Consider the following 26,162-nt stretch of genomic DNA (forward strand, 5'->3'; position numbering starts at 1 on the left):
CATGTCCTAGTTGGGCCAGGAGAGATGGTATCCAACACAAAATTAACATATATTTTATTAGCATGTCACCCCAGAAGAACATTTTTTCTGCAGGTCACTCTCAACATTAACAAGCTGGCAGCTGTATGTTGTGCTACATGTTTCTTTCTTTTCTATCAATTAATAAGATTTGGCATAAAAACACAAGACCAAAAACAGAAGACATGGTTCTGAAGCTCCCATTTGCCTCCTGCTTGAAAGAAGTAATGATTTTCTCTGAATATCAGCTTCTCCATCTCCCATGAGTTAATTCTTTCTCTAAATATTTCTTAGAATTTTGTGAGGATCAAAATCAGATAATTCAGCGAATATCCTTTGAAAAATAGGGACAGTTTTTGTTGTTGTTGTTGTTGTTGTTGTTCATTTTTGTTCCCCTCCCCACTCCGCCCTCATCTTTCTTCACAATTTAGAATAGTACCTGACTGGGGTGCCTGGGTGGCTCAGTCAGCTAAGTGTCTGACTCTTGATTTTGGCTCAGGTCATGATCTCACAGTTAGTGAGTTTGAGCCCTGCATCAGGCTCCACACTGATAGTGCTGAGCCTTCTTTGGATTCTCTCTCTCCCGCTCTCTCTCTCTCTCTCTCAAAATAAATAAGTAGACTTAAAAAAATAGTACCTGATATTTTGTGAGAATTCAATTTATATGTTGTTAATAATTAAAAATTATAATTGTCATTTCCAAGTTATATTTTAAGAAACAGGAAACACTGATGACCACAAATTATCATATATAAAAATTTGGTATGATTATTGGGGAAAAACCCTTGATCATCCCTTGTAAAATAGAACTAGTTCTGTGAGTGAGAAGAGAGGATACCCATGATACATATTGTGTGATTTTTTAAAAATTTAAAAATTGTATTAAAGTATATCATATAAAAGAGAAGTGCATAAATCTTATATGGTGAGACTGATAAATTATCACAAAGTGAACACACCCATGCAACCACCAGTAAGGTGGAAAAACATTTTAAAAAAATGTTTATTTGTTTTTGAGAGAGAGACAGAGTGTGAGCCGGGAAGGAGCAGAGAGAGAGGGAGACACAGAATCTGAAGCAGGCTCCAGGCTCTGAGCAGTCAGCACAGAGCCCGATGTGGGGCTCCAACTCACAAACCGTGAGATCATGACCTGAGCTGAAGTCAGAAACTTAACCGACAGAGCCACGCAGAGCCCCAATAGCTCTTAACAATATCAGAGAGGTCCCTTCCTTCCCAACCCAGACATGAACTTTTATGACACCTCCCTTACAAGTTGTTTTTAAATAATTTTGAAATATTTATCAAAGTCTGTGTTAAATACCTTTCTTAAAGGTGCAAAAGATTCATCTTGTAAATGTGAAAACAAAAGCTCTATTAGATATTAATATAAAGAACACAGTTCCAGGCAGGACTCTGAGTAAATGAGGGACACAAATGTCCAAAGTAGAGGGGGAATGGAAACTGTGAAATGAAAGATTTTGAGAAAGGAAAAACCAGGAGAGATGCTAACAAAGGCAGGAAGAAGGAGAAAATAGAAAGTATCAGTGCAAAGACTAAAGGGAATTAAACTGAATTGAAACAACATTGAGTGTATTTCATAGATGAATCTTAGTCAATTTCTCCACTTGAAGAGATTTAATATGTCCCAGAAATTCTTCCATTGTTTGATATCAGGGTATGATCAGGTTATTAGGAACCTTCTAAAGCAAACATAACCTTGAAAAGCATATTGATGATGGGGGTGCCTGCATGATCTCACAGTTCATGAGTTTAAGCCCCACATTGGGCTCTGTGTTGACAGCTCAGAGCCTGGAGCCCGCCTTGGATTCTGTGTCTCCCTCTCTCTCTCTGCCCCTCCTCCACCTATTCTTTGTCTCTCTCTCAAAAATAAATAAGAATTAAAAAAAAAGCATATGGATGAGAATGTTTTACTTGCATCAACATTGTTGAAGAAAACATTTTCTCCTCTATGTTGATATTAGATTAACTTAAGGCTAAGTAACCATTTATTAGTCTTTGTTAATTGCGAAACCACTACAACATGCGTCCAACATTTTCTAAGCAAAATAAGCACCAGATGAATCAAAAGTTCTTTTTTATTTGTGATATTTCAGAACCATACATTCAGTAGGAAGTTAAAATTAGGTAAATCAATGAACACAGTTCAGTCAGGGTGGTTTTTGTTTAGTTAATAGTCTACCAAAGTCTGGAATATATCAAGACACCACACTTAACCAAAAGCTAATTAAAAGAAGAAATATTTGTCTACTAGTATAACACCTCAAGAAGTTGAGAAAAAGGAGAATTGACCATGAGAGCTAAGTTAGCTAATGAAATGTCTTGATTTATTCATTCTATGTTTATTTATACTATATTTTAAGGCATGAATGCAAGTTTTTGAAACATCGTATCTGCTGGAAGCAGAGCTATCCCAGCCTGAGTGGCAGGGCCTGGGCTGTGGACGGATTGGTGACTGCAGGGCGGCCCGCCGACAGTGAAGCTTCTTGTACTCCCGCTTTTAGGTAATTTGGCCTTAAAACTACCTGGGGTATTGTCTGTTGGGGAATTGCCCTCCGCAGGCCCCCTGGGAAAAGAACAATTAGGAAGAAAATAAGATTCCTCAAGAAATTGTGCAGCCTTACTTTTAGCCCTTGCCATCCCCTATGGAGACTCCTCTACTTACAGGAAGGATGGCCTCATACATTTGCCAGCAAAGAGGGCCTGTAAAGAAGAGACATATGGATTTGAAAGCCTCACTCCGGCAACTAAGGAGTGTATCTCTGGGCACAGGTGACTTCAACCCCTAGGCCCACCTGGCCCCCGGGAGGCATTCCAGATGATGAGTGAACCTAGTCGGTTAAGCTACAGAATGGTTCATTGGTTCCTAGGTGAATTGTCTCTCTGAGAATGTATGAGGCATGGGTTTCTAAGGCTTTTTCAGCCCCTTTCTGGCACCTCGGACTGAGGCAAACACATTGTTCTTCTGGTCTCATGTGATTACCATGTCCCTGTAACTGTTCCATCTCAGGTGTTGAGAAATGGAGGGCCTTTCACGAGAACAGCAAATCAAATGCTTTGTATATTATAGATAAACGCAGGTGCATAATGGAATAATGTAAGAAATTAATCTATAATCAAAGGGTATGTGGGAAAATTAGGGGAAAATCACCATGTTATTTTTTAAAGGTTGTTTACACATAGGAACATTTTCAAAATTAGGTAATGTTAGAAAAACATAGATGACGTATGTTACAAGGAAATCACTAGCATATATAAAGCCACGTTTACTACAATAAATCGGCCAGTTCAACACACTGTTATTGTCTGTGTCTATTTTTATTTTAGTTTTAGTTTTTTATTTTAGTTTTTTATTTTCCAATTTTTTATTTTAGTTTTGTTTTATTTTCACTGACCCCGTTCTTCCTTTGGGAACCCCTGGTTGCTGGAGCTGGTCTCCGGCACATATCAATGTTGTTACCTTAAGTATAGAAGTAAGCTTTTAATTAACTAGTAAATGTTGATTTCCAGGCACATATTAAACTCTATGTGAATAAAAGCATGATAACTACCTACAGTTTAATTTTGGTGGTTAGAGAATACAAGTATTCATAAAAGGTGAACAAGAATGTAGAACCCAAAATATAATTAAATTGTCTTCATAAAATTTTCCTAGATAAAGTTTCTACATTATTATTACTAGAAAATATTTAATTGACACTGAATGTTTGATATTAAATCCTCGAGGACATGGTGACTGGTCCTCGCAACTTCTATTCAAAAGTTGGTCAATAATATAGACACAGACACATGAACATGTGTAACCTAAAAATATTTATCCAGTACTCTTCAAAGGGGCATTTGGCCTATTTTGTATTGTTTATAGTGTTACTTGAAGAAAATTCTCTCTGGAAAATGTTTTTCAGTGAATCCAGACTAGCCAATGGGCTAATTCTGATGCTTGTGGGCTACAGCTATTGTTTCTAAATGATGCTTGCAAAGAGACGATTTTGCCTGTTGATAACTCAGGATTATTAAAATGGTAGTGAATTTTTTTTCATAATCAAAAACATAGTTTCTTATATGAAGGTGTGTCAGTGGCCATAGCACCAATGATATTTGTACCTGGCCGTGTCTAGTATTTCCTGGACATATCCACCACTCTGGTTTTCTGGGAGGAGGGGCATCTACTCAGCACTTTTCTTAGAGCTGTAGCCACATCTTTATTCCTCAAGCTGTAGATGAGTGGATTGAGCATTGGAGTGAGGATGGTGTAGAAAGCAGATACAATTTTGTCTTTCTCTGGTGTGTGGTAGGAATGTGGCAACACATTGGTGTAGAAGGCTGCCCCATAGAAAATGCTTACTACCATTATATGGGAAGAACAGGTAGCTAAGGCTTTGCGCCGGCCCTCAGCAGAATTCATGTGATGGACAGTGAGCAGGATGCGTGTGTAGGAAACAGAGATTACAGATATAGGAATGAGCAGCATTAGCACGCAGCAGGCGTACATCAGAGTCTCATAGAGAGACGTGTCAACACATGACAGTTTCAGTACAGCTGGGATCTCACAGAAAAAGTGACTGATTTCTCGGGAGCCACAGTAGGGGAAACTCATAGTGAAGGGGGTCAGCATGAACCCATCTAAGGAGCCACCAACCCAGGAACCCACCACCATGAACAAGCAAATCCTGCGATTCATGAGGAGAGGGTACCGAAGGGGTTTGCACACAGCCACATACCGGTCATAAGCCATGAGACCTAGCAGGAAAAATTCACCTCCAATTAGTGTCAGGTAGAGGAAGATCTGAAGTGTGCATCCAAAGAAAGAGATGATCTTTTCCTTGGACAGAAGGTCTTGCAGCATCTTGGGAACAGTGATACAGATGTAAACTGTGTCCATAATGGAGAGCTGGCTGAGTAAAAAGTACATGGGTGTATTCAGGCGAGAGTCCACATGGATGAGCAGAATCATGACCACATTGGCTGTTACAGACACCAGAAAAATGGAGAAGACTACTGCAAAGATAAGCCCAGGGAATTCAGGGTGGGTGATGAGGCCCAAGAGGATGAAATCAGTGGAGTTCTGGAGAGTGGCTTCCATGATCATCTCACATGGTGGTTCTTAGGTCTTCAAAGGCAAAATTTTGGTGGGTTAATTAATAATCAATATTTACACAGAGCCCACCATGTGTAATATATCAGAAGCAGTATGGGATAGAGGAAAGAATATAGACTTCAAATCATTTTGAATTCTAGTCTTAATATTAATGGTCTTTGTGACATTGAACAGATATATTAATCTATAAGTTAATACTTTCATTATCTATGAAAGTTTATCATAAGTCTATATCTCTTTAGGCTGGATGTGAGATGTAAATATAATAGTTCATACAGAACCACTTTTAAAAGTTGATTTATTTTTATTTTATTTTGATCTTCTTTATAGTCTTTATAATCATATTACTTTAGGCTAAATATTTCCTGAGGTTGGTATAGTGCCTCGCAACCAATATCCATGAGTTGATTGAATTTGAGTTGTTCTCTGCCATTTAGATGATTACACTGTTAAGATTGTACATAGACATACATTTGTGATGTAATAAATCGACAGAAAATAAGCATGGGCCCAATAAATCTAGATAAATTTAGCATTTGGGGCTGCTGGATCAGGGTCAAGTGAGCTATAGGCAGATGTGCTGCCAAAAAGTTAATGTTTTAGGCATAGGTAACTTTAAGAAGTCAGGTCTCTTTGTTCTCATGGGATAATTTGGAGTGATAAATCTCTAATAAGGATAGCCATGAACTCTATTCCACAATAAGGGGTTTGGGTTCATCTTCGTGGCAGTCTTTGGTCGCCACAATGGAGTAGGTTGAAATTTTAGGACTTAACACTGGCTCATATTACTCTATGGTGACCTAAACTTTTCTTAAATTATTGGTCAAACAAAACATTAACATAATTTTTCTGATAGGGTGGCATTCTGATTCTATTAATGGACTCCTAATAATCCATTACTTTGTTGTTGTTGTTTTTTTATTCTTTAACATTTATTTTTGTACTGTGTAATACTGGTCCTTCATGTTTATAAGTAAAGATAACTCCAGATGGGAAAATGATTTCTGAATTTAGATGGAAAAATATACAATAGTATTATTACAACTCCCATGAACTAAATAGAATCAATTGTCATACCTTTTATTCTTGAAGAATATAAGTGTGCATCTTTTAGATATGTTCATGGATATTGAGGAATGAGTTGTTTATTATCATCATCATCATCCTATTGTAGTGTTCCTCTTCTCCTATTTCAGTGACAGAATTACTAAAGAAGTTTATTTCTATAAAATGTATTGGCCACCATAAATATACCCATATTTTTTGGAGAGAAATATGTAGTCTCAGAAGCATTAAAAAGGAATAATTATATCTTTATGTGGAATCAAAACTAATCACAGCAACAGACAGATTTATTTTCCTTTCTAAATATTCATCAAAGATGAATTTACATTATGAGTAATACTCTAAAGAAATAAGTAAAATCTGGAGGGGGAAGTAAAATCAGTTTTGTGTTAACTTAAGTTTATCACACCTTATTAGCTAAGCAGGACAAAAACAAATGTCTGGATTATTAACAAACCATATCTGAATATCAACTGTAACTCTCAACAAATTTGATGAGCATCAGCTACTTCTGTCTTCTTTAATATATGAAAGAATTTTTTATGAGAGAGATCCAGATCTGACTCATATACAAAAAGGCAGAATTTAAGATTTACAAGTGAAATTGTGTTTATAGCTCTTCACAATAACTGGTTGAATATTAAAATATTCATCCAGGCAGGCAGTAATTTTATCTTGACCATCCATATTTTTTCCACTTAGATACATTGTGGATTTTATATTTCATTTACTAATAGTACCAAATCAACTCCCAATAATAACAATCCCTTTAAAAATACAATGAAAAACTTAAATAGCAAAGAAAATTACCAATCTGAAAACTGCCTGATAACCAATTACTTTTTAATCAAAATACAGACTACATAATTTTATCTTATACAAACACTCATACTGGACTCTACATAGTGTTCACAGGAGTAAATCACTCTTATTGCCTCAAATATCTTTGATTAAGGAATGAAATTTTTCTAACTTCTGGATCCTTTTTTAGTGTTTATCCTATAATAATAGGTTATGAAAGTTGAAGGAAAGATATAATTTTAAACCAAATCCTTTATTCCAAAAATAACCATAGACTCATTGTGTTAAAAAAAAAATGGATCTAGCCTGTGTGTGTGTGTGTGTGTGTGTGTGTGTGTGTGTCTGTGTGTGTTTGTGTTTGTGTGTGTGTGTCAGAAAGAGAGAGAGAAAGAAGAAAGAATGTATATTGGGAACAGAGCATGCTAAAGGAGTAGCACATTAAAGGCTTAACACAAAGAAGCATATTTTACTTTGTCAATGAATCGAATATATAAAAAAAATAATGTGACACATGGTCAAAATACATAATCACTATTGTAGGATATTTGGAATGGTAATTAAGCCATGACAATATATACATTATGAATACAATGATATTTTATGATTAATATATGTTAACTGATATGATGTAAACTAATGTTTACATCAGCTCCTAATATATAAATTTAACATTAGTGTTCACACTATTGCTGAAAGTAATGTGTTATTTGACTAATTCACACTACAAGATCCCAGATTCCATTCACCACAAAGTAACCTTTCCTCTACTATCATTTTCTGCTATTCAAAGGTCTAGGTTTTTTTCCGTTTCCTTTCCAAACAAGAGTTTTTTTTTTAACGTTTTTTATTTATTTTTGAGACAGAGAGAGACAGAGCATGAACGGGGGAGGAGCAGAGAGAGAGGGAGACACAGAATCGGAAGCAGGCTCCAGGCTCTGAGCCATCAGCCCAGAGCTGGACGCGGGGCTCGAACTCACCGACCGCGAGATTGTGACCTGAGCTGCAGTCGGCCGCTTAACCGACTGAGCCACCCAGGCGCCCCTAGTTTTTTGTTTTTTTTTAAGAGAAAGGAGAAAACAAACAAACAAAGAAACAAACAAATAAACAAACAAACATTTTATCTGCATGAGACTCAGGCCTTTCTGCTGTTCAAGTCAGAAAATACTCTGACCCACAGACTGGGTTCAGTATTACCCAGCCTTGTTAGTTAGGACATGGGAGTGGTGGAAGATCAGCCAAGGTGTGGAGAGCACTGTGGACAGAAGCTTTGGATCTCTGCAGTGAAAAAAAAAAAAAAAGGAAGAGTAAGTTTTGTAAGAGGTGTTGATCCTCCTTGTGGTCTCCATATGAAGAGAAGTAAAGAGATGTAGGAGAAGTAGTTCTGTGCAAGGTACTGGCTGGTAGATATGGCACATTTCAAGACAATGGGGAGTTGCTTGGGGAGAAGCCACAGAAGTCCAGGCAGTTTGTGACCCTCATGGCTTCTTGTAAGGAGAGACTTCCAAGTAAGATAAGGCAATATTTTATAAAGTGCTGTCCAAGAAGTTGAGGTCTTGGACCAATCCTTTCTGATAATCTGTATGTAGATATTTTAAGTTTTCTGTATATTACCATGTTCTGGTATCTTAAAAAATCTAACTATGGAAGGGCTGGCCCTTCCAGGACTAGCCAAATCTTTAAAAGATAGCAAAGGGCTTAGCTACAAGCATGCCTTTGATATGAAAACTAACCAATCTAGGCTCAGACCTCCTCTATCTGGTATGTGCACCCTTACAGAAAATATTTCTCTGCCTTAAATATTTCAGAATTAGGTACCAGGCAACTAGAGACCACTAAAGTCAGACAACATTACCTAAACTAGCCAATCCTAAACAGTTTCCCCTGTCTGGCCTTATATTTCCAGCAGAAACCCCAATAAAAACTGTGTCCTCATTCCTGCCTTTTGCCTCTGACCATCCCAGTAATTTGGCCCTCTGTGTTGTGACATGATTTCTTTCTCTAAGAACAGAACAGTAAGTATAATGAAGGTTTTTGTTGTTTGTTTGTTTTTACTAAGCTTGGTCTCTGTCTCTCCTGTGTTTGTTCAGGGCTGACATTTAACATATCTCAATTCCTTCCCAAGCATACAAAAAAACCTTCAACAATACCCAACTGCGTATGAAGGAGGTAATCCTTGCCTCAAAAATATTCAGAGGAAAATCCATGCTTCTCCCTTAGTAACTTATATTTGGCACCTACCCACTAATGTTTGAAAACTACTCATAATGAATACTAGGCACTCTCTTTCAATCAATCAGCTCTTAAAAGCCTGTTTCTTCTTCAGTGAACCCATTCATGCCCTTCCAAACTATACCAGATTCTCCTCAATCTCCCATATTTTAAGCTAAAGTATCCCTTTTCCAATAATCTAGTTGCCAAAAAGTGAATGTATAAATTCATCCTTCTTAATCTTGAATAGACTTTCTAAAGTTCCAGAGTGGTGCCTGAAGAAAACATCCCACTCACTGGGGAATGTATTATCTAGCTTCCATGAAAATCTAAGATCCTACCTCAAAGCAGCTGAGTCCAAGCCTTAGGTAAGGCAACCGTGGAAGAGAGGACTTCTTAACTACTTGAATATGGAGGTGGCATTGGCCCAAAATATTTTTCATTAATAATGGGTTTCAGCATCTTGCAGAAGGAATTCCCAGGTTAGCAATTAGTCTAAATTTACAAGATTTACCTTGTGCACTATAGGAAACTGAATCAAAGCCCATCCCTTTTAGTGGAGTGTGCATTATTTTCCCAAGTAAAAGATTGTAATTATTCCTGGAAATTTCATCATAGAACTACTTATCTAATCCTGGCATCATTCTAAAGTAGTTCAAAAGAAATGTGGTCTAGGGGTGACAGTAAGGGTCACTTAAATTTAAAATTAAAACAATAATTCTAAAAGAAGTTATGCAAAACTGGAAATTTCCTTCTCCCATGGGATTGGCCTATTTTGTTGAATAAAATGATATTAAAATTATGCAGGGTCACCTAGGTGATTCAGTTGGTTAAGCATCCAACTCTTGATTTTGGCTCAGGTACCTCATGGTAGTAAGACGGGGCTCTGTGTCAGGCTCTGCACTGAGCATGGAGCCTGCTTAAGATTCTTTCTCTCTCTCTTTCTCTCTCTCTCCTCCTGCCACTTCCCTGCTTGCATGCTCTCTCTCTCTTCTGAAAAAAATAATTAAATAAAAAAAGAAACAAATAAATAAATATATGCATTTGACTCAGAGTTTAAGTGTTTTTAATAATTGTCTAATGATTAGTTGGAATTCAAATTCAGTATGAAATGAAGGACACATGATAAAGAGAAAATAGAAGAGAAGAAAGTATTAAAAGAAGCAAAGAGGGAGGGGGAAAGGGGAAGCAAAGACAAATAAATAGGAGATAAAATAAAACAGAAGTCATACATTTTCTAAAAGTTACTACTAAAAATGAAATTAATTGTATTTCTCTAAAGAGGTAAATTTTAAAAAAGTGGTCTTGTCTGGGGAGATGAGCAACTTAACTACTGCTACTAAAATAATAATAGTAATAATAATAATAACAACAACAACAATAAAAATAAATATCATGTTAGAATGCATTTCAGGACTACATCTCGTGATGGGCACATTACTCACATGATTTCTAATCCTTACAAATTTATTAGATTTTAGACCTTAAATTTCATAGCCTCTAAATTACAGATGAAAACACATACACACTTTCAGCCACTTAGAATACTATTTAAAAACTATTATTGAAGAATATTTTCTATGTCTCTAATAAATATAAAGTATCCTCAATTAGATGTGCAGTGGATTTTAATAGAATCTACCCTTCATTATGATGTGAAGGGCCACAAATGGGTTACAACCAGATATTGACCTTCTCAGTCCTGGATTGGTCTACACTTCCTGAACTGACTACAGCCAGCAGGGAGTTGATCTTTTGTCAACAGCCACCTCAGCTTACCCCAGTTTGCCATATGACTACAATTTATTTTGATATCCATGTCATGAAAATGATTGAGAAGTTCTGATATAACAATTAATTCAAACTTCTATTATTATTATCTAACATGCTAAGGAAAGTAGCACAGCCTGTGAGCATCACAACTTTTCATTTAGTGTTGAATTTAGGTATCTTTTAAAAATACAAGAGTTCAAATTATTTACGTATGATAGATATGTTGTACCTTCACAGTCTTGCTTTTCATGTTCTTCCTTAATCTTTGTTTTTTTTAGCCCTCCTCCTCCTATTCTTCCACTCTTTCAGGCCTTTCCAGTAATATGCCTTGCATACAGGTGTAAATAAGCATGTCCCTATATTCAAAACAGCAATTCTCAAAGTCTGGATGTTTACATTCCCAGTGTTTTGTTTGAGTTCAAATAATTTTGTCCACCCACACCATTACAAAGTGCTACTTGGCATTTATAGTGAACTATATTTGATTAAGACTCTGTTATTTATTATGATAATATCTACATCTATATGTTTTTAGAATGTTCTTTCTAAATTTTCAAAGATTTGTCCCAGAAAGACACACATATCAAAGTTTTCTAAATGGGGATTCAGACAAGAAAGAATCAAGCATGAAGACACTCAGATAACTGGAATAAGGAAAATTTCACAGCTGGTAAAATATTGGGTCTTAACAATGACTCAGAATTTATATAATTCAACCTTTTACCCTTTGAGGGATGATTAAATTAAAGGGCTCAGAAGAAATGCTAAAAATTCCTGGACTTGGGATGAGGATATCAGGGCTGCAGCTAAAGTTCTGACATTTCCTGTTTGGCATGGAATTCCATTCTCATAAGTTTTATTTTATTTTATTATTTTATTTTATTTTTTATTTTTTTCCCTATTTTGGCACAGTCATAACCAAGATTGCTTCAAGTTCCAATGTTCCATGATACAGTATTTCAATATTTCCTTATTTTCTGTTTTAATTCTTGTCTTATTATGTTTACTTCATCTCTAGTAATCCTATAACTATTACCAAAGTGAACATAATGTATTTAATTCCTACAAATAATAGCTAGGTGAAGACAATCATGTTCAGAGCATTTCTCCCAAAATTATTGAAGAAACTCTGGGATATCTATAAACAAACACTAGGAATCACTAAAATCAAAGTCTACACTCTAAGGCAAAATGTGTTGATGTAAACACCAAAGTAGCAGTCATAAAGTGATGAAAGAACCTGACCAGAGCACTCATGAAGAATGTGACACCCAAGACAGAGGGAATGTACAGTCACAAGTTGAGAATCAGCTTTCTTCCCAGAGTAGGAATTTTTTTTTCTTCAGTTATCCGCCTTACTCTGGAACAATAGAATCTGTAATGTTGGCGGGTTTTCACTTATTTTAGAGTAAAGATTATTTATATTTATACATCAGAACCAAAGAAGACTACTTAGCATACTATAAAAGTGGGTATAGATTTGCCTATGTTTTCTTTCATATAAACTTTCTGGCTACAACTAAGTGCATATAACCAAGACAAACACATCTGTGTTAAATAAGTTTCCATTACAAATTCCGCTACAGTAGCCACATCTCCTTTCTCCCTCATATAATTCCCAATACACTTCAGAAGACCATTTAAAAAAAACACACGGATTTTCCTTTTCTTTGGATATGCTGCTAATCTAGGCTAATTCAAACTTCATCCACCACTAGGGAAGTGCAGCATCACCTCAGATAGCAGTGAGTGCTGGAATATAGTCAAAATAGCAGAAAAAGTAGAAATGGACAAAGTGCAAGAGCACGGTGAGAAAAATAAAAGTGAAAAAATGTTAGGAGGTAAAGATTGTTAGGAATGGAAGACAGAGGGATATAAATCAGGAAAGAGAAAAAGAAGAGGTATAAGAAAGAGGGAGGGGAAAAACGCTTAAATTGGGGAAAGGCAAAGCCCACTAATGTCAAAAATGCCATGAGTTTGCTAACACTACTCTAGAAAGGAGAGAATGGGCTGATATTGAAAAGAACTATATTATAGAAAATTTGACGTTTATTTCATTCTTTCAATTTATATTATTTAAGTGCCAATTATATGTTAAAACTAAACAGAAAAATAAAAGCAAACATACATGACAAATATGCCTAGAAGCATGAGACCCTTTTTGATTCACTGGGTTGAGAAAGTAAGGAGTCAAGCACTATATAGGTGGTTGAGCAGTTTCCTTCCAACAAAAAAACATCTTCATGTTGAGGAGTTTTTGCTTATGTTCTTTAATTTCTGAAGTTAGGTGAAAGTCGATGTTAAGGGTCATTATACCACCCAGCCCCTCATGATACCATAGAGACATTCTATCAGAAGGATGTATAATGGCCAGGTAGACTAACAGCCTTAAACATTTTCTGTTTGTTTTATTAGAGGCCTTATGTTAGAGTTAGAAGGCATTGGTGACCTCTGTAATGTCATTTCTGCAAGAAAGAATTACTTTAAATGCAATGTCAACAGAAAAGACTAGAATAGAAGTGAATGAGGGAAGCAGATTTCACTGCCTGTGCCTTATAGTGATGAGTTAATTTTAATAGTACCGCATGGTATACAGCACCTTTCAAAGCTAAAGTTGCTTTGCACCGGTAATCTCATATCCTCTTAAAATTATCTTTCTGAGGTAAGAAGTAGGTTAGACTATCCTAATTTAATAATTTAGGAACAAGAGTTCAAGAAATTACTTTCTTCAATTTTACATAGTAAACTTATTTATAATTAGAATTTTACAAGTGTTACAATGGCAAGATTTTTTTATATAATGAGAATGTAATTTTCTAATCTATTTCTTTCATACAAGAATCCACCTTTAAGGCATATCCACTATTACCAAACCAGGGAATGTCCAAAACTGACTAATCCTGGTCAAAGTCACTGTCTCCATGGCAGAGGTGTTAGAAAACATAAGTTCAAAGAGAATGAAACACTGGGTTGAAGAATCCTGCGACATCAAAATAGAGTGGTGAAATCTAAAAGGTAACTCCAACTTCTGGTTCTAACTTGAATGTTATTGAGGAAAAAATAGGACAGATGTCTACATTTAGGGATAAGAAACAATATCATCACCATTTGTTTTATGTGGGAATGCAAGATAGAACAATAAGGTGTCTTTGAAAGCTCTATAATGATATATTTCTCCTTTTCTTTTTCAGAATGTAAAAGCATTGGATTTTTGGAAGCATATATCAACTGCCTGTTGATTTGTCTATACACATTTAAACCACTCCAATAGTAGGAGAATTTTAAAATGAGATTTTATATAACCACATGTTTTTCTTTGTATTGCAAAATATTTTATCCATGAATAATGAAATATAAGATAAGTAAACCCTAAGATATGAAAGCAGGAAGTTGGAAAGACAGAGGACTTAAAATAGAATAAGTTTTGTCAAGCATGAAAAAGAGAAGAGATAAAAATAACTTTCTCTACCTCAGAAGAATACTGGTTAACATACGATTATTAAAATAATTAAATATATTAAGCTATATTAAAATATTATAAAAAATACAAAAAGTGAATATCAATAATTGAATAATAAGTATATTCATTTCCAAAAGAAGAAATCAACCTTTAACTCTCAAAAGAATCCTGTTCTTTTGCATAATAATTGTTAAAAATAAAATATGTTAGGCCATCAGACAAGTTAAGTACAGTGAAAAAGATGCCTTTCAAAGTGCCCTGGTTGTTCCTTTTAAATGATATCATTAAGAATTTGGGATAAGGAAGGATAGAAAACGTAGGAGCCATCCATGTTTAACAATGCATCAACACCAAACTTTCTAAACATTGAATTCATTGTTCTGGAATGATTTTAGTAAAACCTTTATATTTTTTTAAGTATTTATTTATTTATTTATTCATTTATTTAGAGCATGAGCAGAGAGGGGCAGAGGGAGAGAGAGAATCTCAAACAGCCTCTGCACTGTCAGTACAGAGCCTGACACGGGGCTTAATCTCATGAACCCATGAGATCATGATCTGAGCTGAAACCAAGAGTTGGACATTTGACTGAGACACCCTGGTGCCCATTTTTAGTAAAACTTTAAGGCAAAAAAAAAAAAAGTTTCTGGACTCTTATAAAAATTGACGTGTACTGTTGTGTCTACAGACCATTTTGATGAGATTTAGTTGAGAAAATTAGTTACATGGAGTCAAACCATTTTTTTTAAACAAATAATGATGCCAATATTGGCTTGATTGAATTAAAGATAGAATACAAAAAAAAATCACTTGTAGAGATTGAAATAACATTTGAAATACAATCAAAATATTTGGCAAGTTGATTTCTTTGAAGTAGTCAATTTGTAAAGTTTCTAACAGACTGTGGTAAGAAGTCAGAGGAATAGCTGAAGATGAGCATTTCTTTTGCCATGACTGACCATTGCAAGAAATGGACAACTGTATGGTTTCCAGTGGCATGCATACTTTATGGAAAGCAAACAGGTGACTCCTACTTTATTGCCACACATCCAAAACCATCCATGTTCAGAAACCTATACTTTTCAAAAAATGGCCAAGTTCTCAAAATCCCAGAGTCAACTTTTTAAATCCTAAGAATAACCCACCATTGCTTGATGGCATGTGAATGTCTTTGTTAAGTTTGCAGGCAGAGAATATGTAAATCCTAAGATAATGATAAAGTTTTGTACATATATTTTTTCAAATATCTAGAAGCAAATGCAATTTCTTTAGAACGTGGATACACTTCCTGAGGACAAACACTTGCCCAGAGCTTTCTGTAGAGCCCCTGTAACATCCTTGTTCCTGAGGCTATAGATGAGTGGGTTGAGCAAGGGAGTGAGGATAGTGTAGAAGGCAGACACAGCCTTGTCCTTCTCAGGGGTATGGTAAGAGTGAGGCAGCACATAGGTGTACATGGCAGCCCCATAGAAAAGGCTGACAACCACCATGTGTGAGGAGCAAGTGGCCACTGCCTTTCGTCTCCCCTCTGCTTCACTCATTCTATAAACAGTGATGAGAATCCTTGTATAAGAGGCTGAGATGACAGAGAAAGGGATGAGGAGCATCATGATGCAGCAGACATACATGGCTGTCTCGTAAGTTGATGTGTCAGTACAGGAGAGCTTCAGAAGGGCAGGGACCTCACAGAAGAAGTGGTTGATCTCTCGAGAGGCACAGAACGGGAACTGCATGGTGACTGGGGTAAGCAGGAAGCCATCTATGGACCCTCCCAGCCAGGCTGCCAGTACAATCAACATGCAGACCTTTCGGCTCATGAGGACAGGATAGCGTAAAGGGTTGCAGATGGCTACATAGCGGTCATAAGACATGAGTCCTAGGAGAAAAAACTCAGCCCCTGCCAATGTCAGGTAAAGGAAGTGCTGGGCAGTGCATCCTGCAAAGGATATGGCCCTCTGGCCCAAGATCTGGTCAACCAGCATTTTTGGCACAATGGTAGAAATGTACAAGATGTCCATGAGGGAGAGTTGACTGAGCAAGTAGTACATGGGGGTGTGGAGGCGGGAGTCTATGTGGATCAGAATGATCATGATGGTGTTGCTGGCTATGGAGATGACAAAAACGAAGAGGATGAGGGCAAAGAGAAGCCAGGGAAAATCATTGTCGCTGAACAAGCCCAGGAGAAGAAAGTCGGCATACATGGAATAATTGCCCCACTCCATAGCTCTGTAGGTTACACTAAAAAGACATGAATACGATAGGTAAAGTTGGGCACAAAAGATAAATATTTAGTTTGTTTAAAATATTATAATGCAGTCATGGACAAAATCAAGACAAATCAATCAATCTCAGTGTGTAATTCTCTCCCTTTTCTAATAATTCCTGGGATTGATTCTGATGTGTTGCTTTGAGAAATGTATTTTTAACTTTGGGCCCTAAGGATGATCCACCCTATGCATAAAGCTCAAAAATTCCAACTTCCTGGAAGAACAACCTCAGAAGATTTATATATGCAGCACCATATAATCACTCACTCAAGGATGATATACTTGATTTGCTGACTATTACTTTTAAAGTTAGACGTCATGGTGAGACAATTTTATGTCCTTTTACTTAAAAATATGTATGTATTTATTTATTTATTTATTTACTCATTTACTTTGTGTTTATTTTTGCTCAAACATAATTTTACATAGAGAAAGATACACATAAAAGAGAAATATTTGAACTTGTCCGATTGAATAGAGATAGGAGTGTTAGGTAAAGAAGGGACAAAATCCCCACTTTATATTTCTGTCTCTACATCAGGCTCTAGCTCTTACAATCAAAATTCACTCTGAAAGCCATTCATCAAGAGAATATATTTTACTTATGAAAGGATAACCATGTTGACCTTTTACCTAATTTGCACTATTTTTTATTATAATTTCAATATAGTGAGCATACCGTGTTATATTACTTTCAGGTGTACAATATAATAATTCAACAATTCTATATATCACTTGTTGATCATCACAAGTGCACTCCTGAATCCACATCACTTATTTCAGTCATTACTCCACCAACTTCCACTCTGGTGATCATCAAGATTCTTCTCCATAATTAAGAGTCTGTTACTTTATTTGACTCTCCCTCTACATTTTTTTTTCCTTTTGAATCATTTGCTTTCTTAAATTCCACATATGAGTGAAATCATATGATATTTGTCATTTTCTGACTGACTTATTTCCCTTAGCATTATACTTATAAACACTAATTTATACTAGTCTTGACACATCTGTACATTATAAATTTAGTGTGTTAGCTGATATTAATTAGGTCTTAGATATTTACAAATAATGATTGTATGATGAATAAAAAAAACAAGACCTCTGAGTTCTGAGAAACAATCTAAGAATTATTAGAAAGAAGAAAATCAAGGGGAAATTGTTTAAGGTCAAGTGGTGATCATTTTACTTCTTTTAGTATAAAGCTACTGATTAATATTCTATAACTCTTTAACATGATTAGTGAGATGAGAGCAATAACCACAGGGTGACTTTTTTAATAGAAAAAGTAATAAGAAAACTCTAAATATTTTAAATAATACTAGAGATCATTGTCTCCCAAAAAAGGGACTTTTCTGCTTAAACCTGAAGTTTAATTTTATATATATATTTCAGTTAAACAATAGTTCATCACACTTATGAACAGGTAGGTTGTTGGGACAGTTTCTATCAGCAACATATAGAATTTCCCTGTCCAATGTAGTAGTCATAAGCCGCATGAGGCTATTGAGGACCTGAAACATGGGTGTTCTGAATGGAGATGTGCTGAAAGCACAAATTACATTAAGAATTTTAGACTTATGAGGCGCCTGGGTGGCTCAGTTGGTTAAGCGTCCGACTTCAGCTCAGGTCACGATCTCACGGTCCGTGAGTTCGAGCCCCGCGTCTGGCTCTGGGCTGATGGCTCAGAGCCTGGAGCCTGCTTCCGATTCTGTGTCTCCCTCTCTCCCTGCCCCTTCCCCGTTCATGCTCTGTCTCTCTCTGTCTCAAAAATAAACGTTAAAAAAAATAAAAAAAAAAAAAGAATTTTAGACTTATCTAGGAAAAAAAAAGATATGCAAATATCTCATTAACATTTTTATATTGATTATGTGCAGAAAAGACAATATTTTAGATGTATTTACTTAAACAATGTAGAATAATTTTTTTTAATTTTTAAAAATTTATTTATTTTTGAGAGACAGACAACAAGGGGTGGGAGAGGCAGAGAGAGAGGGAAGCACAGAATTTGACACAGGCTCCAGGTTCTGGGCTGTCAGCACAGAGCCTGACATGGGGCTCATACCCACAAACCATGAGGTCATAACCATGACGTTAAACCGACTGAGCCACTCAAGTGCCTCTAACTTAGACTAAATTTATTTCACCCATTTCTTTTTACATTTTTGATGTGGCTAATAGAAGGTTTAAAATTACCAGAATGCCTGGTGACTCAGTTGGGTGAGCAGTGGACTTCGGTTCAGGTCACGATCTCAGGGTCCATGGGTTTGAACCCACCATGGTCTTGTGGCTGTCAGTGTGGATCATACTTCATATCTTCTGTCCCTGTCTCTCTCTGCCCTTCCCCTGCTCATGCACTCCTCTCTAAAATAAATAAAACATTAAAAAAGAGAAAATTTAAAATTACCTCTGTGCTAGAGACTATTATGCTAAGTGAAATAAGTCAATCAGAGAAAGATAAATACCATATATTTTCATTCACATGTGGAATTTAAGAAACAAAACAAATGAGCAGAGGAAAAAAAGAGAAAGAGATATTCAGAGAGAGAGAGAAAGAGGGACAAATAAATAAACAGACTCTTAATTATAGAAAAAAAAATATGGTTACTAGAGGGGAGGTGTGTGCAGTAGGGTATAATAGGTGATGGGGATTAAGGAGTGCACTTGTGATGAGCACAGGGTGTTGTATGGAAGTGTTGAATCACTGTATTCTACACCTGAAACTAATATTACACAGTATGTTAACTAACTTGAATTCACATAAAATGTATATATATATATATATATATATATATATTTATATCTATATCTATATATCTATATATCTATATATCTATATATCTATATATCTATATCTATATCTATATCTATATAGATATATATATATCTGTGGCTTCTATCAGATTTCCACCATAGAGAACTTCCCTTTTCCCAGAGCAGGGTGACTCCAAATATCTCCATCCAATTGAGTCACCCAGAATTGAATACATCCCAAATTATAAAGAACTGAGCAAAAAATTAAGTGTAACAGTAAATTAGAAAAAAAAATATGATGTTACCTCTATGTGCATTCACCTATAAATAGTAATAAGAGCACATTAACAACAGAGTGTTTACTGCTTAGTGATTCGTATATATCGTTTAATTTACTCTATTCAACAACTCTGAGAAATACTACACCACTGCTTTATATATTTTACTGATGAAAAATAATTAGACTTGAGGTTAAGAGACATTATCAGGAACACAGGACTCTAGTTAACCAGTAGCAGAATAATTGCTCTTTGATGTTTTTCAATAAGCTTATTAGAGATCAATTTATTCATTCCAAAAATATTTCCTGAGTCACACTGTGTGAGCCAAAGTTTTAATTTCTGAAAAGACCTAAAAGAATGTATAAGACATGGCCCCTGCCTTCAAGGACACTAGAAGTGAAGCAATATATATGACTATAGGTGCATTTTAAGAATGATTTTGATTAAAACCTCTAGGGTTTTGTTTTCTCCTGGCCTGGTGTATAATTGAAAGCATGAAAAGAGAAGGACATAGTGAGAAGAGGACAATGGAACCCGAAGTCAAGTGGCTGGTTCATGAGAACTTCATATTGGGCCCCTCTGTATATTTCACCAGAACTAAGTCACAACAGATAGATCTGTAACTATGAAAAGTAAATTCTCAGCCAGATATTTATTAATGAGATCCACATTATGTCCTTACAGATTTTTTACTTTCTCATTCTTGAAATATTGTTAGCTTTACATCAAGACTTTCACCAGCTGTTTCCTAATGTGGGTCCTTGTTCTGTTTCTTTCTTTTTCCTCCACTGTGTTAAAACACTGGGGAAATTAAAAGCAAACACTTAGAGGCAATCCACAAGATGAAGAGAGAGAGAGAGAGAGAGAGAGAGAGAGAGATGCTCACTCAGCCCTGCTCATCAGAAGTTCAATAAGAACAAGCTCCTTAGAGGGCTCTGCTCATTATTTCACTATAAATTCAGAGGTTAGTAGATGGCTAATAACGACCAAACATAGTGACTAGTATTGGTCCAAGGGGAACATTAGAGGCCATGAGAGACCAATGGGCCCCAAAATCTCCCCTTCAGGGCACAGGTGTCCCCAGCCCTGACCATGAATATTCCTGGTGCTGAAACTCACTAATGAGGCCCTAGAGAACTCTCCAGCATTCTGCACAAAGGGAAAAGATTTTAGCAAATCTATAACTCTCCAGATCTTAAAAGCATCTCCCTCTCATTCTGTCAGTGCTGACTCGTGACCTGAATTTAAAAAAAAAAAAATTATAAAGCAGTAAAACAACATTAACGAGTATTGGGAAAATAAGAAAATGAAAAGAAGTCAAATGGGGGGCGCCTGGGTGGCTCAGTCGGTTGGGCGGCCGACTTCGGCTCAGGTCATGATCTCGCGGTCCGTGAGTTCGAGCCCCGCGTGGGGCTCTGGGCTGATGGCTCAGAGCCTGGAGCCTGCTTCAGATTCTGCGTCTCCCTCTCTCTGACCCTCCCCCATTCATGCTCTGTCTCTCTCTGTCTCAAAAATAAATAAACATTAAAAAAAAAAAATTAAAAAAAAAAAAAAAAAAAGAAGTCAAATGGAACACTCCATGTCCCCAAATAATAACTATTTATATGCCTATGCATATTTTTATACTTAGTATACATTCAATTTTGTTATATATGTAATAATGTTAAATGCTATTAAGTATGCCTTTTCTATGTAAATGTGCAGTCTTTATACAGAATCTCATTATAGTTGAATGATGTAACATGCATTTACTTATTCCTCAATTGGTTGACATTTATATTGCTTCTAAGTTTGCTTACAATGTATACTCCTGTGGGATAATTTTATGGGATAGACCATGGGAGATGGCTTATAAGATGGCTTTTGAAGTCCATCACCACTTTGATATACAAAGTTAGTGACTAGTGATGATAAAAGAACACTCTTTTAGTGTTCTAAAATGCTAGTGTTCGAATGCTAGGAAATCTGAGCTATATATATATTTCTAGAACTAATTTTTGGATTTCATTGTCATATCCTTGCCCTTTTCTATTTTCTATTTTGGTGATTTTCCACAAATTAGCATTTTTTTCATTATAACATAAGGATAAGGACTTTGTTTTATGTATAATATTTATTGCCATAATTTTCCCTAATGTATTACTCTTATTATAATTTTATTTTATTTTAGGCTAAGTGTTTAAAATATTTTGTGGTTAAGACATTTATTTTATCCCTTTGAACTCTGAGTTTTGTTTGGAAATTAAACCTCATAATTTCATAATCACAGGTCAGTGATTAACATGTAATTCTATTTTAATCCAGTTATAATTTTAAATGTATAATATTCTAATAAATATGAAATATATTTTGCATTTTTTGTTGAAAACTTTAGGAGTTTGGTTTATACTTACTCAAATAAACAAATTCAAAGGTGAATGAAGAACAGGGATAACTTCACCAAGGTCCGCTATTTCTTTCTGTTGATACAGACAAAGACACATCATCATAGGTGAAGTTAAATGTCACTCATGTTGCATGTGGAAATGTTAATATGAAAAATGGATACTGAAAAACAGGTAGGTCTTAGATAAGTCCCAAGAAAAACTGTAATAGCAGTGATAATTAAATTTTTGAATCTTACCCAGTGCTTTGCATTCCATATCTATTCTACACAAGAATAACAGATCCAATAGTAAGTAGCCAGATTTTTTTCCTTGTTTTTTTTATTTTGTTACTCTGCTGTCAAACACTTCTCTGTGTCGAAGATTGGCACAATGCTCACTGACCACCTAATTCAGATGTTTGAGGGTGCTAAAAGGATAAGCCATACAGGACACGAGTATAACTGGAATAAATAGCAAAGAATCTGGGCAAACGGGGAGAAAAGATGACCCTACATTTAAGTCATTTAATCCTATATATATAATCTAGTCCATTATGTTTATTCCCATAAGATTTTATTATAAAGCTTCAATTTAAATTTGGAATAAAAACTTTTTCTAAATAAGTAATAGGGATAAGGAGTGCACTTGTTGTGATGAGCACCCGGTATTGGATATGTGTGGAATAACTAAACTGTACACCTGAAACTAATATTACACTGTATGTTAATTAACTGGAATTAATTAACTGGAATTTAAATACAAAACTTAAAAAATTAAGTAGAATAATTTGGAGAATCTTTATTTAAAAGGGTAAAAAAAAATGACAAAAACAAAGTTCCAGCCTTCATTCTAAAAACAGACCAAAGGCGTGATAATTGTCTCAGCTAAATCTCAAGAACAATTACACTGAAGACTTTCCCTATTTCCACCATTGAAACCTATTTTCCTTAGCATTTAGGATTTAATTCTTTGAATATTAAACAGTATTTGGAATCAGAAACCGGTTTTTACATTGTATCTTCATCATTTACGAGCTTCTGGATATCTGATAAACCACTTATATTATCTGCCTTCTAATTTCTAAGTATAAAATAAATAAGTGTGTTGAAGCAGTTTCTTAGAGCAGGATAGGTAGGATCTTCCTGGCTTTAAAGAAATTCATGAATTACATGAAGAGAGAATACTATAAACAAATTAGATCAATTTTTGTCTCTATAAACACTTCAAAATTATATAAATAGATATACTTTTCCAACAGCGAAAACTTTTTGAATATTTACATTGAAATAAGTCTGTGGAGATTTTTTTCTGGGCAGAAAAACCACCTACATTCTGAAATACATAATAGGAAATTGAATCTATCATATCAGCTAAGAGAAGAAATTAAATCAAAGGTTATAAAATTTGCATGACTAACACTGATCCATGATACCTATAATTAGAATTCTGACTTATCAACTTCAGTATTCCTTAATATATCCCTTGTTTGAACTAGCTTTCCAGTAACTAAGTCTAGAATCAAATATTTCAAACATCCCAGGATTGATTGATAAGAAAGTCCTCAAAGTTACTTACCTGACAGTAGGCTCCATTAAATCAGATAGTCTAAACTGAAGGTCAAATACCTACTATCCAGAGAAAAATCTCAAAGAACTAAAGTAACAAATGGAATTTCTCAGCTTCTTTTTGTTGTTGTTGTCATTGTTATTGTTTCTGTCAAGTGTGAAAAACTAAGAGGCATGAATCAGATCTTTCAAACTGAGAGCTTGTATTGTGAAGGAAAGCAAAGCAAAGAGGACAGAAGAGACAAGGAATTGAAGGCAATATTAAATATTTCTGTGACTTGAACATGGAATTACATTTTGTTGGCATAAAGATAAATGTTGGTCTCTAACCAGTGTGAGATGCTTTAAAATAGGAAAGAATGGGTAAATAGATTGAGGACCTAGAGATGGATCAGCCTGGGTCCTTAAATGCTCAATGAAGGTGGTGTAAGGAAAGTTGGCACCAGGTGCATTATGTAGGCTGCTAAAAACAAAGAGATCATGCAACTTAAACAAGAGCTTGAATCACCAGTGTAGACCAATACTCTCATTTGGAAGAATAATTGACATCAGAATATAAGTCCCTGTGGCACTTTGTCCCTAGCCTATAATTATACAGTTAATATAGATGTGATAAGCCCTTTCACCTTTTTTTAATTCATGAAAATCTAACCTTTCAATTTACAAAGAATTACAATAATAAGCTGTCCCCATGTAAATCAGGCTGTGAGACAATATACTAAAATTACTTATTATTATGAATATTTCACTTTTTCATGGAATTATTTTCAAAGTTTCTTTCCTGTTTAACATTTCTTAACCTTATGTTTTTCTCCTTTCAAGGGTTTAAGAAAAACCTTCCTAAGGAATTATTATAGTATAAATCTTAGGCTCACACTGTCACTAAGGGGTATGTAATGGTTCTGTGTTTCTTATAAGTTGTAATGAGCTGTAAGAAGTTATAACAAAATTTTCCACATTGAAAAACATTTAAAATGTGTGGAGAAACAATAACAAATAAAGAAATTTTTGAGTTAACTAAATAACAATGAGATCATTCTCCCTCTATTTTCCTATATTCTGACAAGTGCTCACTCTCTTGGGGGAAAAATTCCTAGATCATAGGACTTTGCTGTGTTGCTATCTCCCTCTTGTTTCTTTATCATGCAACTCACATTTACCTCTCCATGTTATGTGCATAAATGAAGGTTGAATTTTAACTTTTCTCTCCCTAAAATTTATGTAATTTGGGGAGTCTCCTTAAGAAAGTTTAATAATCTTTGTTACATAACTATATACAAATATTTTCTTCAAGTGAGAAAACAAATAATTCCAAATTACACATTTTAAAATCTAACAAATACCCAAAGAACTCCAGAAAAACACTAACATAAACTTGGTATCATTTAACTGCTTGACACACCACTTTAATCATTTTTCCCAACAATTTTCAGCTTCATATTCTGTGACTTCACTTTATAAGACAATGTTATTTTCAATAGAAAGAAGAGAAAAATAATTCAATTCTTCTATTATGGCTGGCTGAGGTTTTTTTAAATTATTATTTTGATACTTTAAAATGTTTCTTTCAGTTTTTCTTACTTCTTATGGATTGAGGTACAATTTTGATAATTGCTATTAAATTATTTCCACAAATTACATGCCTTAGCCTGAGCTTCCCAGAAAAAAAATTGATTTTAGAAAATAAATACTAAAAATGCAAGTTGTTTTTGTTTTTGTTTTTGTTTTTGTTTTTGTTTTTTAAAGAATGTGATCAGGAAGCCAAAGAGGGAGGAGTGGAGGTTAAAACAGGAAAGAAAAAAAAAAGACAGTCTCTGCCAAGTTAATTTGTTACAATAGCAGCCCCCACGTTGGCTGAATGGAAATTCACTCCAAAGACCCTGGAGAAGTCAGGTCAGAATGCATTTTAGCACTTTTCTTCAAGAGGAAGAAAAGAAATAGATCCATTCACCAGTTACCAAGTCCTTATTATGTTTCCATTCAGTCTATGCCCACACAAACAAAATCTGCCTTGGTATTTCCTTTATAGTAAAGGACAGGAAGGGATATCTGGTAAAGATGGGGCCCCATCTGGTTTACCTGCTTAAAACTGGTTGACCAAGAACAAAACTGTTGCTGCATCAGTGATAGAAGAAGAAAGAGGATTGTTCTTTAGAAATTTCAGTGGTATGCAAAATATATTCTATATGCACACTGTAAAATTTTGAGGCATTTCAACTCCTCTTGTGCAGTTACATATTTTAAATACTTAAAAACTTAAATTGACAATATTATGAGTTTTATCTTGTCTACGTATATAACAAATCAGAGAGATATGTAGAAATACTTTTTTCAAAAAATATATTGCTGTTATATTCATGTGTATATATGTGTGTGTATATATATATATATATATATATATACACACACACACAAAGTCATAGCAGTATATTATATTTATATGATCACCCAATGAATTTATATCACTATATGATGAGTCACTTCTGTA

The 26,162-nt window shown here is 35.1% G+C and overlaps 2 protein-coding genes across 2 annotated transcripts; both read right to left on the reverse strand.

The window, feature by feature from the left end:
- Positions 1 to 4,150: 4,150 nt before the first annotated feature.
- Positions 4,151 to 5,125, reverse strand: LOC102958867 (olfactory receptor 2T2). The gene has a single exon (XM_007092955.1). The coding sequence runs from the start codon at positions 5,123 to 5,125 to the stop codon at positions 4,151 to 4,153; it is 975 nt and encodes a 324-aa protein (XP_007093017.1).
- Positions 5,126 to 15,709: 10,584 nt separating this feature from the next.
- LOC102951024 (olfactory receptor 2T27) lies at positions 15,710 to 16,681 on the reverse strand. Its single transcript, XM_007092934.2, has one exon. It carries the CDS (start codon positions 16,661 to 16,663, stop codon positions 15,710 to 15,712), a length of 954 nt encoding a protein of 317 aa, XP_007092996.2. The 5' UTR covers positions 16,664 to 16,681.
- Positions 16,682 to 26,162: the final 9,481 nt, after the last annotated feature.

This window comes from Panthera tigris, chromosome A1 (genome assembly GCF_018350195.1).
Source record: "Panthera tigris isolate Pti1 chromosome A1, P.tigris_Pti1_mat1.1, whole genome shotgun sequence".
In the NCBI taxonomy this organism is placed as follows: Eukaryota; Metazoa; Chordata; class Mammalia; order Carnivora; family Felidae; genus Panthera; species Panthera tigris.

Coding starts and splice junctions, on each gene's coding strand:
- LOC102958867 (XM_007092955.1), bottom strand. CDS start 5,125: ATGATCATGGAAGCCACTCTCCAGAACTCCACTGATTTCATCCTCTTG.
- LOC102951024 (XM_007092934.2), bottom strand. CDS start 16,663: ATGGAGTGGGGCAATTATTCCATGTATGCCGACTTTCTTCTCCTGGGC.